The sequence below is a fragment of the Mobula birostris genome, chromosome 3 (assembly GCF_030028105.1).
Source record: "Mobula birostris isolate sMobBir1 chromosome 3, sMobBir1.hap1, whole genome shotgun sequence".
NCBI classification, from domain to species: Eukaryota; Metazoa; Chordata; class Chondrichthyes; order Myliobatiformes; family Myliobatidae; genus Mobula; species Mobula birostris.
The window spans coordinates 134211738-134227958 of NC_092372.1; the positions used below are offsets into that span (position 1 = coordinate 134211738).

General features: G+C 39.3%; 1 protein-coding gene across 2 annotated transcripts; it reads left to right on the plus strand.

Moving 5' to 3' along the window:
* The first annotated feature begins 221 nt into the window (after positions 1-221).
* On the plus strand, positions 222-6988 carry LOC140195286 (twist-related protein-like). 2 transcript variants are annotated; one of them, XR_011885412.1, is made up of 3 exons: positions 222-872; positions 1553-1763; positions 6383-6988. XR_011885412.1 is itself a non-coding variant. In XM_072253370.1 (2 exons), the coding sequence occupies exon 1, from the start codon at positions 352-354 to the stop codon at positions 850-852; it is 501 nt and encodes a 166-aa protein (XP_072109471.1). In that variant the 5' UTR covers positions 222-351; the 3' UTR covers positions 853-872; positions 1553-6371. The 2 variants fall into 2 exon arrangements, 1 of the variants encoding a protein (XP_072109471.1); XM_072253370.1 differs by lacking the exon at positions 6383-6988 and having other exon boundaries at positions 1553-6371.
* Positions 6989-16221: the final 9233 nt, after the last annotated feature.

Sequence of the window (16221 nt, forward strand, 5' to 3'; positions counted from 1 at the left end):
ATAATTTCTGTGCAAAAATAACGCCACCAGCCGCTACAGAAGCTTATGTTTGAATATTTTTTTCTGCAGTAGATCTGTTAACTGATGGCCTTTGCAACATGGCTCCACCTCATCGAGTGATGAAAATTCATATTAGCCAATCAGCTCGATCTCCAAAAGGTCCCGGGACCGAGGACTATATTACACCCCCCCTCCCTTTCCCCTGAAAAAGTTTTCTGTAACCCAGACCAGTTTCTCAGAGGTCACCGTTTGGAAAAGTTCAGCTTGCTTTGATAATTCATTACACTAAATAAGCCCTCCATAACCGCCTCACGGCCGACAGCTGGATATCCTTGCATTTGTTTTAAACCGATGTTAGAGGCGATCATGCAGGACGAAGAGAACTCCTCGGTCTCTCCAATAGAGAGTCTGAGCAACAGCGAAGACGAAGGGGACAGGCAGCAGAAGAAAAGTGTCAGAAAGAGGCGACCGAGCAGGAAATCTGGCGAGGAAACAGATAGCCCTGCCTCGGGGAAAAGAGGCAAGAAAACGGACGGTAGCCCTCAGTCCTTCGAAGAACTGCAGACCCAGAGGGTCATGGCCAATGTAAGGGAGCGCCAGAGGACACAGTCCCTAAACGAAGCTTTCTCTGCTCTGCGCAAAATAATTCCGACCCTCCCATCGGATAAACTGAGCAAAATCCAGACCCTCAAACTCGCGGCGCGTTACATCGATTTCCTTTACCAGGTCTTACAAAGCGACGAGCTGGACAACAAAATGTCGAGCTGCAGTTATGTGGCACACGAGAGACTTAGTTATGCGTTCTCGGTGTGGAGGATGGAAGGAGCCTGGTCCATGTCCGCATCACACTAGCAGATCCCCTTAGGACAAAGGTACGCAGAAACTTGGCAGCATTTATTGAATGTCCTGTAGAAATAATTTGAAGCGGCGCCAGTAGAGGTAAACAAGAACTTCGAGTCCCATCCGAGTCCAGATGGGTTGTATTTTCATTAAAATTAACTTGTATCGGGATATTTACATCCAAATACACCATTTTCGAGAAGTATTTTGCCCGCGGTGTTTTTGTAGTAACGACGATTTATACTTCCATTTTTATTCTTTTTAAAATGCTGTTATTAAAAACGTTATAAATTCTAGTTTTTCACATTCTTCTTCTCTCTTATTCGCTTCTTTCTCGCCTTGTTCTTGTCCCGCTGATCACTATTTCGCATCAATTAGTTAATCAAGTCTTCACTTTTAATCGAAAACCGTCCCAACCCCATTGTCTATAATGACCTCGGCGCTTTCACTTTCTGACCTCTCGCTTCCCAGCGCAAGCCATTATAACCAATAGGTAAAGCCATCGGGTTAAGAAGGCCTCTGGCCGAGAAGGAGTATAAATATTGATTATGCAAAATAATGACTACAGAAAGCAGGAGTGCATTCAAATAGAGACTGTCTCCTCTCTAACCGTCCCTCCCCCCACTCCTGCACCCTGTTGATAAATCGAGGTGCTAAAGTAACCATCTTTGGGTTGGACTAATCTCAGTGTAGTGTCTTGCTGTTTTCCTAGGTGAGCGAGATTTCTCACAAAGGGCCAGCCGCTGGACAGACAACAGTTTGACGTCTGGATACTTAAAACACGTTGATCCTTGCCGTTGATGGATAACGAGCGCAGAGCACAACATAGCTAGTGGAAAGAACGTGAGGAGCACTTACAGAAAACCAGCCTTGGACGAGGACCCATCCAATCGTGCGGCTAAGCAATCATTTGTACTTCTGAGGTGTATTTTTGCCATTCACATCATTTTATCCTGACGATGAATGTTGTTGGAACTCAATCCTTCCTTTACTATGCATGCCTTCAACAATCATAACTGCTATTGATGACGCAGGAAAGTTGAATTATTTTATTTTTGTTTTCCAAAACTGATAAATGGAAAAGGTCTAGAGTGACAATGAGTTTATAGAAAATGGACCAAACTGTTATGCAGTTGGTTAGCCTTTCCTTTCTTGAGAAACATTTATTTATTTATTGATGTGCCATGTTCCAATGCATAAAGATCTGGTGTCTAAATGCATTCATATTTTTGTGATTGTTTTGTAAATACCTTTGTATATTTTCTGCAATAAATACCTATGATCTAAACTTTAAACCATATAAAATTTAACTTGGTTTATATATAAGGGATAACTTTCATGATGAAGACCTATTTGTGGTGAATTGTTACCACCTCCAGGGGAGAGCGGGATTTAACGAACGGTGCAGAAAAGACAAACAGAACGGCTACTGCCAACGGCGGGTGATTTAGAATGAGAGGGGTAGTGTTTTACCGCCGTCTGCCACTGGCTTATTGACCTTCCAGATACAGAGGGAGAGGGTAATTAAAAACATACACAGCGACGTTATGTTGCTTCGAGTTCTGGAGTACTGTAGTGCGTAGACGTAACGCCAAAATGTGAAAGAATGTTGGAAAGGCGTTTCGGATCCTATTGTTTGCCTGTGTGAACTGAATTAGTTCGTGAATTCCGGGGATAGTATGAATTAAATTTACCATCTTGCAGATTGGATCACATATTGTTAACGCTTAAACATACAAACAACTTCAATGCACGTGACAAAGTAATTTCATTGATAGGGAACTGGGTGCATTGCTCTAAATAATTAGAGAAATATTTAGGCACAAATAAGTACCAGTTTTCAATACGAAATGCTTGATTGGAACACGTTGTGCAACGTGTATTTATTTTACTATTAAACTGCTTCAAAGCAGAATGTAAACATCCGACATATTTACTTCGCTGGCATTTAACAAAGTTATTTATTTGCTTTGGCTTTCTAATCTAAAAGCCCGTTTGGTTCCATTGTCACACGAAATCAGATATTGAGGTTTAAATGCCTTCAAATTAAGCTCAGCTGGTTGCAAATTCGAAGACCTTCCTGTAAAAAAAATGCGTGGAGGTTTGTGAGCGTTATTCCAAATGGTCTAACATAACAAACTCAGCTCTTTAATAGACGAGGAAAGCAACTGGAGCAGGCGAGTCGACACTGCCGCTACATTCTTACAGCTTTTGACTTTTCCAATAAAGAGCGTGCCTGTGGTAATGCGTAACTGAAATGTTTTTGTAATTTTACTCTTGCCCTGGATATTACCACACAGCGCGATTGCTTTCATTTGCCTTTTTATTGATTTGGATGTCAAGGTATTTATTTCCTTTACAACACCGGTGTTTCACCGTTTTAACTGAATATCGAAAAGTTTAATACAAAGTACATTTTTTTCTCCCTGATTTACACTTTACCTGTTGCATTTTGCCACGATAGTACAGTACAGTACCTACCATCTGATTTTCCAGCTACGCTTCTGTTTGATCGAGTCTGGCCAGGTTAAAGTAGTTTAATGTTAAATGCTTTATCTATATGATGAAGTGAGGGGAGAAAGCAATGAATTGGGATTATCAAATCGAGATTAAATTGGTAGGTCTGAGTTGTTGTGGATACAGTAATTCCCACATTCCTGTCGATCCTGGGAATATGAGTTCCACGGCTCGATTTTATATGGCTTCGGCATCAATTGCCATTCGTCTGTCTTTGACATTTCATCACAGATCAAAGACCTATCCAGAGATCTACATTCCGTCACACATTTAAAGCTGCACCGAATCTTCCACCTTCCCCCATTTAAAATCCGAAAGACTAAATTTCAGTCCAGAAACCTGTCGAAAATATAACCTGCACTAAATTTCTGTCAACCATTGATGTCAAAAATGTTTCATGTGCTAAAGTGAATTTCTGAAGGCAATTCTCAGCGGTTGAACTCGTCCAATGCCGAGTTAACCTTCCCTCTTCTGGACTCGTTAAAAGAGATTCCGTCCCACTCCCCCCCCCCCACCCCACCCCCGCCCGCCGGACCGATTTTTTAAATATAGGGTATTGAAAGTGGCATCTATCTAAATGTAATGATTATGTGATCTGGATCTGTGGGCATTAAGATGGTTTAAGGGAGAAATAGCCCGATCTCAATTAAAGACTCCGTGGGCGTGTGTTAGCTTCGTTCACAGTCAAGTATCCCCACTTCTATAGGCATAATTTTAAGTCCCCCAAACAATCAACTTTGAAGAAGTAGTGAGAGAAGAAACAAGGGAATGACAAAAAGAAACAGGCTCAATATTAAAAAAAAATAAACTCAATTTCAAGCATGTTAACAGAAATGAACGCATTTTGGCTTACACGTGTTATGCATTGGTCCAAAAAAATTGCTATTGTTCATGGGCTTGTGGACTTGTGGTCCCAAAAACTAGATTTTGCGTATGAATAATCCATTCTTTGTACTCTGTGTGAATGTTTACCCCTGACGACGATTCTTTTGAATTTCTAATACACAATATCGTTTTCCTCCGTAGTTTTCAGCGAGAGAAGAAAGGTTTGTATGGTATTATTTGTCTAAATTGCCACAGAGATTTGCCGATTGCAAACTCGAGTGAAATGCTACGGTATATTTCATGCATCTCTATCTGTCCGATACTGGAATTGGGAGCCACGGTTTGGGGTATTGGTCAACAAATTAACTTCCTTGTGCTGCATTTCCCTTGAGCGAACGCGTGACTATAATATTTGAAATATTCACCATATAATTTCAGTACGAAAATAAACGATAAGCACACCGTTTCCCATAAGGGGTCAAACCTTGTCCCTTCATTCCATCCTCATACTAATTTGCATCCACGCCAAAAGCGATGAAACAAAGCCGAACTGTTGAAGCAATTGCCAATGTTAGCGAGTAGTAGAACACCACGAGGGTTTCAATCATATTAGGGCCAGGTCAATAGTATCTTTTAGGACTATATAGGCTTTGCAAAGAGTTGTTGGGTTCGCCTTGACAGATGGTTGCTGTTTGCAGATGCTCAATGAAAGCGGGACTTTAGCAAACTCTCAGAAATGTATTTCGTGAATGTGATTATATTAATGTATTTTTTAAGAAGTAAACGATTTTGTACACCCCATGTTTGACTGTGATTAAGGGAACGAGGCAGGCTTTGATCCCTATAGTGCACTGCAAAGTCTCGGCTTTGGCAGAAAGTCTGACCTCGTACAATTTCGAACTCTTCCAAAGCACATGATTTCACTTGAAGTGCTGCCCATGAATCCTCAGAACATTTGTCCCAGTGAAGTGATATAAGACATTTCTCCTTTAAAAAAATACTTCATCTCTTGTACTAAAAAAGCAGACTGATACGGATTGGGGGTGGTGGTGGTGGGAGGGTGTTAGGTGGCTGTAAATATATAATAAAAAAAACGAAAATAGCATTCTTCACCTAGTGTCCGCTTAAGCAGCACCAGCCATCAGGGGTGTTAACCCACTGTGGGGTGCCCTTCCCCCATGACACAGGCAAACAAACATGTTACCCACAGCATATAAACATTTGCCAATCGAAAACTTGTCCCGATGTGTAAAATCTAAAATTGAAATGGAAGCACCTTTCCTGAGAAGGTGCATGATTGAAATTGCAAAGCATCCGTGGAATTTACAGCTGTTCGTGGAAGGAGTGCAGAAACGGAATCAGCTCAGAATATCGTTTGAAATTATTCCCCACTAATATGATTTACAGTTCAGACACTTTGTTCAAAATAATAGGCTCACTCTTTTCATTGATCTAATGAGGCTTCTGATGGACAATTTATTAAGCAGGTAGCCAACAGTGAATGGAGGCCAATTCATAACAGGCTAGATTTTGTGAGGTAATTTTGATATATTATGAAACTATTTCGTAAAACAGATAGTAAGATATTCCATATTCGTGCGTTTAAGAAATATAAATGCCGACTGAGGATCTATTTGACTGGGTCTGCTCTGAACTGTTGAAAAACTCGTGTCCACCATAGGGCCACATCAATCGTTATGTTATGTACCCTGTGCCGATCAGCTGGGCATTACCCCTATTTATTTTGCTGTTAAAACTGTGGGGGGAATGGACTGAAGAAAAAAATGAAGGCATTTTGCTTCTTTAAGTTCTTTTTTCCCCACAAAATGTGATCTGAAACTTATGTGATCCGATCTCTATCGCCAAGTATCGCTGGACATCAAAGGAAAAAGTAACTTAGAAAATTAAGATAACATGACGATATTGAATCAACATGGTTGCCAGCACAGTCTACCTGAATGTGTTTAAGCAGCTGTTATAGATGGTACAATGTCGTCACGTGCAGCAGAACACAGATGTGCAGATTTGCAAACACCACGCCTTTCCAACACTTCCACATAAAATGGATTGAGATAGACGATATATCACTCGTCAGAACCAACGAACGAAAATCTGATTTTTATTTCATAGAGTGCCGCAGGCGTTAGAGCGATCAGATTGTTTTATTATTTTTTTCTCTCTCTCCTTGTTTTTTTCGTAGAGAACGTGGCTGTTTGATCCTTGGGAAAGTATCGGATTCGGTGCCAGGAGACTGAGACTAATCGATTGTTGTTTGATGGGGTTTGAGGATGATAAGACGAGAGAGCATCATGAAACAGGAATTCCAATCCTGACAGCCGCACTAGCCACAAGATGCATGGAGGATATGAAAGAGACAGCGGTACGCTTTATGCACATACCGTACAGCAGCTACATAGGCCCTCTTATTTCACCAGGAACATGGGAAAAAATAACCGTCTTTTTAAAAACATTTCTGATTAAAATTAATACTTATGCAAAACAATGTTACATGTTTATAATAACTGGCCAAAATTGTATCCTTATATGGAACATCTATGCAATGATACCATCAGGTTTAATGAATAGGAAATAAGGACCATTGATGATAATCAGCCACAGCAAAATATTAGTTCCTTTTAAAAATGCAATTTGTTTTCTTTAGTCTGTTGTATGTATCTTATCCAATTGTTTTGTATCTGACATTAATGCGTATTTTTTTAAAAAAAAGTTAACTCTTTAGGAATTCAGTTTCTTGACTACGGTTCATTTAACTACATTTTTTGGTATTTACGAATGATCTGATTGAAGGTGTGCGAATTAATTTTCATTAATTCTTGCAAATAAAGCAGTGTAGATATTCAAAGCATGATTTTGATCGCAGTTACCATTTTTTCACAGAATTTGTTGATGTGGAGGAAAAACTGTCGATGGTTTCAATTTTTAGATGTTATAACGGGAAATTAGTATAACGTTATATTTTTACTAATTTTGCATTTGTAGAATAATGCTGTTTTAACTGAATACATCACAATTATTGCAATTTCAGAGGTTCATGGCCCTCTTAACTTTCGAGAGCAGCTTAGAATGACTCTGCAAGATTAAATGATCAATACAGGAGAGATGATTCCATTGGTTTAATTTATCGGGTTTAGATACAACGCTGGGTTCGATTCACAGACCAGGGTTTTCTTGTAAGTTAAATTCCCAGCCAATTTGAAATGTTGCTGCAATATTGAAGTTTGGCAAAGGGCAGAGTTGTGCGGTGGATAGGCACACTGGTCGATTGCAAAGATTATGATACCAATTCACTAAATGAAGTAAAATTTTCTTTTAAGAGTTCAATATATCCATCGCGTATTTACTTAGGGAGACGTTATTCTTTGTATTAGCGCGTGAAACCTTTGGGACTGTTTGATTGACAGTTTTACGATCTTTAGACTCCGATGTAAAGGTCTAGCATAGTTAAACAAACAGTTTGATATACATCTAGCTTATTTAATAAGGGGGAAAACTTAAGAAGAAAACTTCTTCACAAGCCTCTTCAGCAGAGCGAAGTAAATTGCATTACCCTACACTTCACAACTTTAAGGTAAGATAGTTCAATGGTCCAACCGTTTTGACCCGGATACCCCAGAAAATTTCATCACCTCACATTTTTGCTTAAGTCGCCAATTTTATGCGGCATGTCCATCATAAACATATGAACGTACAAGCCGTTTTCTTTTCTTTTGTGGGAACGGAAGCACTTCCTTATTTCTTAAAATAAAAGGATGCATCTACCAAAACTGCTATAAAACTAATAGTACCTGAAATCGGGTCATACATTAACGAAAGTAGACATGAAAAATGGAATGAAAAAATATATTCCGGATGCCACTAACAATTCGGACCTGCGAAAGGACTATAAGCGTACACGAAGAATCGAATTTGAAGCAGGCCCGTATGTTTAATTTTTTCAGTAATCCAGAAGCAAATGCAATAATTGATTTAATACACCAGCCCCACCAGTATGCATTCATTCACATTAGATGGTGTCGGAACAAACCGACACACGACTGTATTAGTCAGGCAAAACAACTTTATTAGGAGTTCGCCAACGGCACAGACCTGTATGATATTACCTAAAGGTGGAGATATCTGTGATGCAATCTCCATGCCCGCACGTTAAGCGGTGAAACTGGTGGACGCACAGTAACAGTGAGAAAGAATTGGTTTCTCATCAATGAACTTCCAAAATCACCGTGACACCTTGATTTTCCACAGCTAAACGCACGTGCCGGTGTTATGATAAACTTTTAAACTGTTTCATTGTTATTTTATTGAATAGCCTTTTACTTAATAACTCATGTACCAGAACCATCCTTGAATTAATCAGGAAGACAAATAGCACTTGATCTTTAATAAATGGTGAAGCGCGCCCATGGAACCCGTGAGTGCTAACTAGCGAGGTAAATGTGAGTCCCGCAGTACAGAATGTGAGTCCCGCAGTACAGAATGTGTTGATTCAGTAATTGCGCACAATCAGGTTGCGTTATACGATGCCTTGCCATTTTAATCGCAGTGCAAAGTCTTGTATAAATAGACGCATTCCTAAACAATGTTCACAGTCCCGCAATGTCCACCCTCCTACAACATATTATATTCAGTGCCTGGATTCTAGCAACAAAAGGTCAGCCGGATCATAAAGAGATGAACGGCATTTTCTTTTTTCTTTGATGTTTGTTTTCTCCAGTTCATCGGAATGTATTGAGTTTCTTGATGACCAGTTCAGTTCCCAGAGCCATCAGTAAATCGGAACTACAGAGAGAATTAATTATCTCTGAATAAATGTTATTATAACATTGCTAGTATGCTTTATAGCTATGACATGCGATGTTTTAATAATGGATTATAGTTTAGTCTGATTTAATGAATTCTAATTTATTTGGATCTAATGGCCTATTCTTTCCCCTTGAATGATAAATTGAATCGTCGGTAAGCTAGTACGTTTTTCGCTTAACATTTTCCCATCCTCACATTCAATAGGTAAGTCTTTAAATTAAGGCAAAAGGAGATATTTTTATTCAGTATTTTTTCTCCCCGAACTGTTTGTGAAGCTCATCATCCGAAGGTGATCGTTTAAAACAATTTGATTTTCGCAGAATTGTCCAACTGATAAAGTTCGAATGTAACAAGGAGAGCGTGTTTCTGGTACGACGTTACGGCGTTTGATCGGTATTTCCCCCACTACTTAGCATGGGAAGGCTCTCGGGACGCTGGGGTTTCATTTGGATTGCTACGGCATGATTTACCGCAAACCTTTCTTTATTTGACAGTACCTGGTGTCAGACTTCAAATACTGATATCTGCCACAATTTAACAGAAGAAATGAGTCTAATACCCGAGAAGCCAATTCAGTGATCTTGCAGAGATCGAAAGGATTAATATATATGTGTGCTAAGTTTCTTGCCAATGCTTGGTATAGGACAGCATAGACAACAAACATTGTGTATCTGTGCGCTATATTAATAAAAGATGCGCCCTTCCCTTTTATTAACAATGCCGTTAACAATGCATTGTTACAGCCGTAATATAAAGACTGGCTAGAACACCGTTAAATGAAAGTTGCGTCGATTCTAATCATCATCTGGTCTTCATTCTGCATAGCACTTCAATCTCAGGTAAATAGATAATGAATAGTTCCATAATTCAATCACCACCATCAATCTGCCAACGTGCAGCCCTGCTTTAATAATTGAATGGTGGATATACCAGAAATAATCTTTAGTATAAATGCAAAACTGCATACGTTTGGTAGACCATTGGAATAAATCCGAAGCTGACCATATATAACTGTATAAAAGACTTGAACAGAATAGAGCACAAGAGGCAAATGTATTTCAATCCCATCGAATATAAAATAATAAATTCTGGGATCAAAGGAAGAATTGTTATGCACATTCAGTGTTGAAAAATACAGATGATCTAAAACCTGAATGCATTGTAATAAGAGAAAGTGTGCAGCATAAATATAACAGTACTATACAATTGCAAAACTATTTCACAAAGTTAGAGCTTGGACAGTGAAAGCTATTTTTAACAAAGCAGAGAAGACCTGGAAAATGAAATAACTTAATGATTTTTAAAAAATCTGAAGTTTTCTTTTCTATCTCTTTTAGCCTTGTTCTCTTAAGCTTATCTTTCTGTCCCCTGTATTTCTGTCTGCACCTGATTCTATGAAAATTTATCCTCTGTAATTTCACTCTTTTCTGATCGTTCTCTGTTTAATTCTTAATTCTTCCAATCTGACTGGGTAAGAACATGCATTGTTGTCTACTTATCACCAAACTTCCAGATGGTCTATTTCTTTGGCTCATATGAAAAATGATGTACAGAAGGGTATTACATGGATTTTTGTATCAACTGCTATCATATGTTTCAGTGGCCACCAATACACCTCCTCATTAATGCAAATATCTAGACAACCAACCGTGTGGCAGCAACACAATGCACAAAAACATGCAGACGTGGTCAAGGGGTTCCATTGTGGTTCAGACTGTGGAATGATTGTCGGTGCCATACGGGGTGGTTTGAGTGTCTGTGAAACTACTGATTTCCTGGGGTCTACATGCACCACAGTCTCTAGAGTTTACAGAGAATGGTGCAAAAAGCAACAAAAAAAATCTAGTAACTAGCAGTTTTGTGGGTGACAGAAATTAGAGGAGAATGGCCAGACTGGTTCAAGCTGACAGGAAGGTGACAGTAACTCAAATAACCATGCATTACAACAGTGATGTGCAGGAAAGCACCTCTGAATTCACAACACATTGAACCTTGAAGTGGCTGGGGTTCAGCAAAAAGAGACCATGAACATATTCTCAGTGGTCACTTTATTAGGTACAGGAGGTGCCCAATAAAGAGGGTACTGAGTGTATTTAGAGTTGAACTTCCAACTTCTACATTGAAAAAAAGAGAAGAATTCTAAGTGAAATGTTATAATAATATAACTTTTAAAGATTGAGCAAACTACTTTGACTTAGAACAGTTAAATTAATGAAATTATGAAACCTTAAAATAATTTTCAGTATCATTACTACTCTGACTGTCCTTTAATTTAAGATTTAATCAGAATTTCTTCAGTTTGAGTGATATGATATGAGCACTAAGCAATGCTGAACCTAAACCAAAGGAAACACATTTAAAAAGAAATTAATCTGTCCAGACCCAGAATGGAATAGAGATCCTGAAGTGATTAAACAATGACAATAAGCCACCTGTGTATCACCATGCGAAACTGGTGCAGGTCCACATACCAGGCCTTTGGTTCAACCTGTCTCCAAATGAAATCAGAATAGACATGAATACCATATTCATATTTACAGCCTCTGCAGCATTTAATGAAATAAATGTGTAATTTGCAGGTAGAAAATTGTTTGGTAGTATTTTACAAAGTCAAATCTCCAACATTTATTCAGATTTCCTGATACCTAAAGGCAGGGTTAATTTCCTGTTGTCAGTCATAAGTAAAGGACAGAACATCTGCAATGACCAAGAAAATTCCTCTTTAGCCTAACTATTCCAGATTATTTTCTACATCCCACAACAAAATAAATGTCAATCAACAAACTTTAATAGAAGAAATATGCGCTTAATCTTCATATTGCAAAGTTGTTCTGGAGGTTTACTTGCTTGCTTTGTATAAAATAACAGTTCTTTTTTAGTTTCAAGATCAGCAAAATTTATGCAAAATGTTTTAAACAATATCACTCCTTTTTTCTTCCTATTTTAAGTGTACCCAAAGGTTAATAACTGGTAGAATTTCATAAATGACTTCCCTGTTGTTTGTTCTAAGCCATTATCATGGAAGTACACTCTGTGCTGCAGCTTCAAAGTTTTCCCTTTTCTCTGTGTATATCAAATATATTCTCTTGGACATCTGCTAATTATACGCGGTTACACAATCTGAGCCCTATTCATGAATTTCTTGAACATGAACTAGCCAAAATTATATCCTGGGATTATATCCAAATATTCTCTGAAAATAACCACTGCACTGCCATCGTCAGTAAGAGCTAAAGTGTGATAAGTCTGTGGCCTGCTATTGAGAATATTAAATTGTTATGCCAGACACTTGCATGAATATATTATCTAACATTCTAGTGTCATCATTTATTTTGAGGATAATCTAACCAAAGTCCACATGGCTTTTCTTTTGATACTCTAGACAGCATTGTGATACCTAGTGAGGGCACTGAATGAAATGATATGCTCATTGAGTCAGAGACAAAATGAGAATGATAAATAAAATATGATGGCCTTTTACAACAACCACTGTCAATGTATATCACTCAATTGTGTATCAGAAAATATGACAGCTAATTTTCAAAAAGCAAGAATCCACAAACAGAAATGTGGATAACCAGTTATTTGGAAGTGTTGAATGATAAATAATGGTTAGGGCACAAGGTGAGGTGTATGGGGTGAGATGGGAGGGGGGAGTGAATGGAGAAGGGAATAAGCCCTCTCTTAAGTTATTTCCAGCAATTTTAGATTCCTGAGCATCAAGATCTCAGAGGATCTATCCTGGGCCCACCATACTGATGCAATCATGAAGAAGGCACATGAGTGACTACACTGCATTAGGAGTTTGAGGAGATTTGGTATATCACCAAAGACACTTGCAAATTTCCATAAATGTACTGTGGACAGCATTCTGACTGGTTTTATCACCATCTGCTATTGGAGCTTCAATGCACATAATGGTAAGAAGCTTCAGAGCGTTGTCGACTCAGCCAGCTTTATTAGAGCTACAATTCTCCCCATCATTGAGAGTATATTCTAAAGGCAGTGCCCTCAAGAAGTTGGAATCCATCATTACGTACTCTCAGCATCCATTCTCATTACTACAGGACGTGCCTCTTTCTCTCTGCCATTAGATCTTTGAACAATCCATGAACCCATGAACACTGCCTCACTATTTCCCATTTGCACTACATTTACTTACTTTAATTGTATCTTATATTATGGCTGCAATGTACTACTTCTATCAATGACAATAAACCTAATTCTGACTCTTTCTTTTCTAAATTGTGCCATTTAAAATTTATAGTTTTGATAGCGGAGTTTGAAGGATCAATGACTCATTCCAGTTCCTAATGTTCTTAAAGTATTATGCAGAAAATTGACATTAGAATATGTTGCTATGATACTTTCTTGGCTGCTTCACCAGGCTTTAAGTAACATAGCCAACATCTAGCATTTGCAGCTTTTAAAAGTTTATTCCAGCAGGCAGGCAGTGCTGAAATCTCCTATAGCTGTTCACTCTAGTAGGTACGCATACTGTTTTGGGTGTTGTGGTGGGGGAGGGGTATTGGTGTCTCTCAGGGGAAAGAAATAGTGGCAGCCAACGTCTAGGCAAACTGTACTGATAGGGAATTTTATTGTCAGCACCACAGATAGGCATATCTGTGGCTGCAAATGAGACTTCAAGATAGTACGTTGCTTCCCTGGTGCCAGGGTCAGTTCTGTTTCTGAGTGGGCACAGGACATCCTGAAAGGACAGAGTAAATAACACACACAAAATGCTGAAGGAATTCAGCAGGCCAGGCAGCATCCTTGGAGAAGAGTACATTTAATGTTTCGGGCTGAAACATCGACTGTACTCTTTTCCATTGATGCTGCCTGGCCTGCTGAGTTCCTCCAGCATTTTGCGTGTGTTGCTCGGATTTCCAGCATCTGCAGATTTTCCCTTGTGTGAGAGCAGGCAGCGAGAGGTTGTGGTCCATATTAGTACCAATGACTAAAGGAGAAATAGATATGAGATCCTGTAAAGTGAATGCAGGGAGTTAGGCAGAAGGTTAAAGATCAGGACCTCTGGGGTGGATACCTCAAGATTACCATCTGTGTCACACACTGGTGAATGTTAGGAACCAATGGATAAATCAAGCAAAAGTGTAGCTGAGGAGCTGGTGCAGAGGGGAGGGATTCAGCTGCTGAAACCGTTGTCATCACTGATGAGGCAGAAGTGATCTGTCTAAATGAATGAGGTTGCATCTGAATAGTGGGGGTGGGGGGGAAGGCAGTTGAAGTCAGAGCATGAATTAGCTAAATTAGGGAATGTGGTATAACTAGCTTGGAAACATGGTTGAAAGCTGGGCAGAACCGACAGCTCAATACCCCAAGGTACTGATACCTCCAGTGTGACAGAGATGGAGGGAAGAGGGCAGGGTGACTTGCAATACCTGTTAGGGAAAACATCACAGCAGTACCTGGATCAGGGGTTTCCAATGGACCCCTTGCTTAATGGTATTGGTACATGACATAAAAACATGCTGGGAACCACTGACCTGGGGCATGTCCTGCAGAACCAATCAGTGAGGCCATATGCATAGAACACAGAAATAATAAAAAGGAAGAATCTTATTGATGAAATTATACCAAAGCAGCAGGAATTGGAGGAACATACTGTATACTTAGAGAAATCAAAGAGGCATGCAGGAATAATAGGGTTGTAATCATAAGTGATTTCAAATTCCTTGATTTGATTGGGACTGGATAGTTCTGATGAATTAGATGGGTCAGAATTTATTACCTATTGAATGGTGAAAGGCCTTGATAGAGTGTATGTGGAGAGAATGGTGGGGGAATCTAAGACCAGAGGACACAGCCTCAGCATAGAGGGGCGTCCTTTTAGAATGGAGATGAGGAGGAATTGCTTTAGCTAGATGGTGGTGAATCTGTGGAATTCTTTGCCACAGCCTGCCGTGGAAGCCAAGTCAGTGGGTATATATTTAAGGCAGAGGTCGATAGATCCTTGATTGGTCAGACCACTAAGGCATATAGGGACAAGGCAGGAGATTGAGGCTGAGAGGGAAAAAGGACCAGCCATGATGAAGTGGCAGAGCAGACTCGATGGACCAAATGGTATAATTCTACTCCTATATCTTATGGTCTTATGGTTTTATTAAGTGTGTCCAGAAAATTTTCCTTCAGGAATGTGTAGATTGCCCAACTACAGAAGGGGCTACACTTGACTCTTACTTAGGAAATGAAGCTGGGTGCATGACTGACATATTGATGAAGGTGCATTTTGGGACCAATGACTATAGCCTTATTCCCTTCAAGATAGTCATAGAAAAAGATAAGTGAAGGCATGGTTGGTAAGATTAAGGAACCTTGGTTAACAAGGGATATTGAAGCTCTGGTTAAGAAAAGGAAGGAGGTCTATGTCAGGTACAGGCAATTGTGTCTAAGCATGTCTCTTGAAAATTATACAGACCTTGGCATAGACAATTAGGAGGAAAAAAGGGTCCATGAAATATCCCTGTCAGATAAGATAAAGGGAATCCTAAGGTATATTAGAAGTATATTAAAGTAAAAAGGTAGCTAGGAAAAGAGTAGTCACTTTTAGAATCAACATGGTCATCTATGTATGTAGCTGTAGGAAATACATGAGGTCTTAATTGAATGCTTCTCAGTTTGTTTTACCATGGAGAAGGACATAGAAGTTTGTGAGTTCAGGGGAGGAAACAGTGATATCTTGGAACATATCAACATTAGAAAGGAGGAGGTGTTGGAGGCCTTGAAATGCATAAACATAGAACATAGTACATTACAGCACAGTACAGACCCTTCAGCCCATGATGTTATGCTGACCTTTTAACCTACCCCAAGATAAATCTAACTCTTTCCTCCTACATAGCTCTGAAATTTTCTTTCATCCATGTGCCAATCTAAGAGTCATTTAAATGTCCCAAATGCCTCTACAAACACACTTGGCAGCATGTTCCACACACCCACTACTCTCTGTGTTAAAAAAAAATACCTCTGACATACACACTATACTTTCCTCCAATCGCCTTAAAATTATGCCCCCTCATATTAGCCATTTCCATCCTGGGTAAAAGGTGCTGGCTGTCCACTCAGTTAATGCTTCTCCATGGAGGCTATTCATGTTTAGGCTTCCATCACTTGAACTTCTATAGACACTTTATTTCCAAGTTACCAGATCGTTTGTTCAACATTCTGTACTAGATGTACAAAACTTCTGCTAGCTTAATG

Excerpts from the sequence above, each read along its gene's own strand:
- LOC140195286 (XM_072253370.1), top strand. The coding sequence starts at position 352 with ATGTTAGAGGCGATCATGCAGGACGAAGAGAACTCCTCGGTCTCTCCA.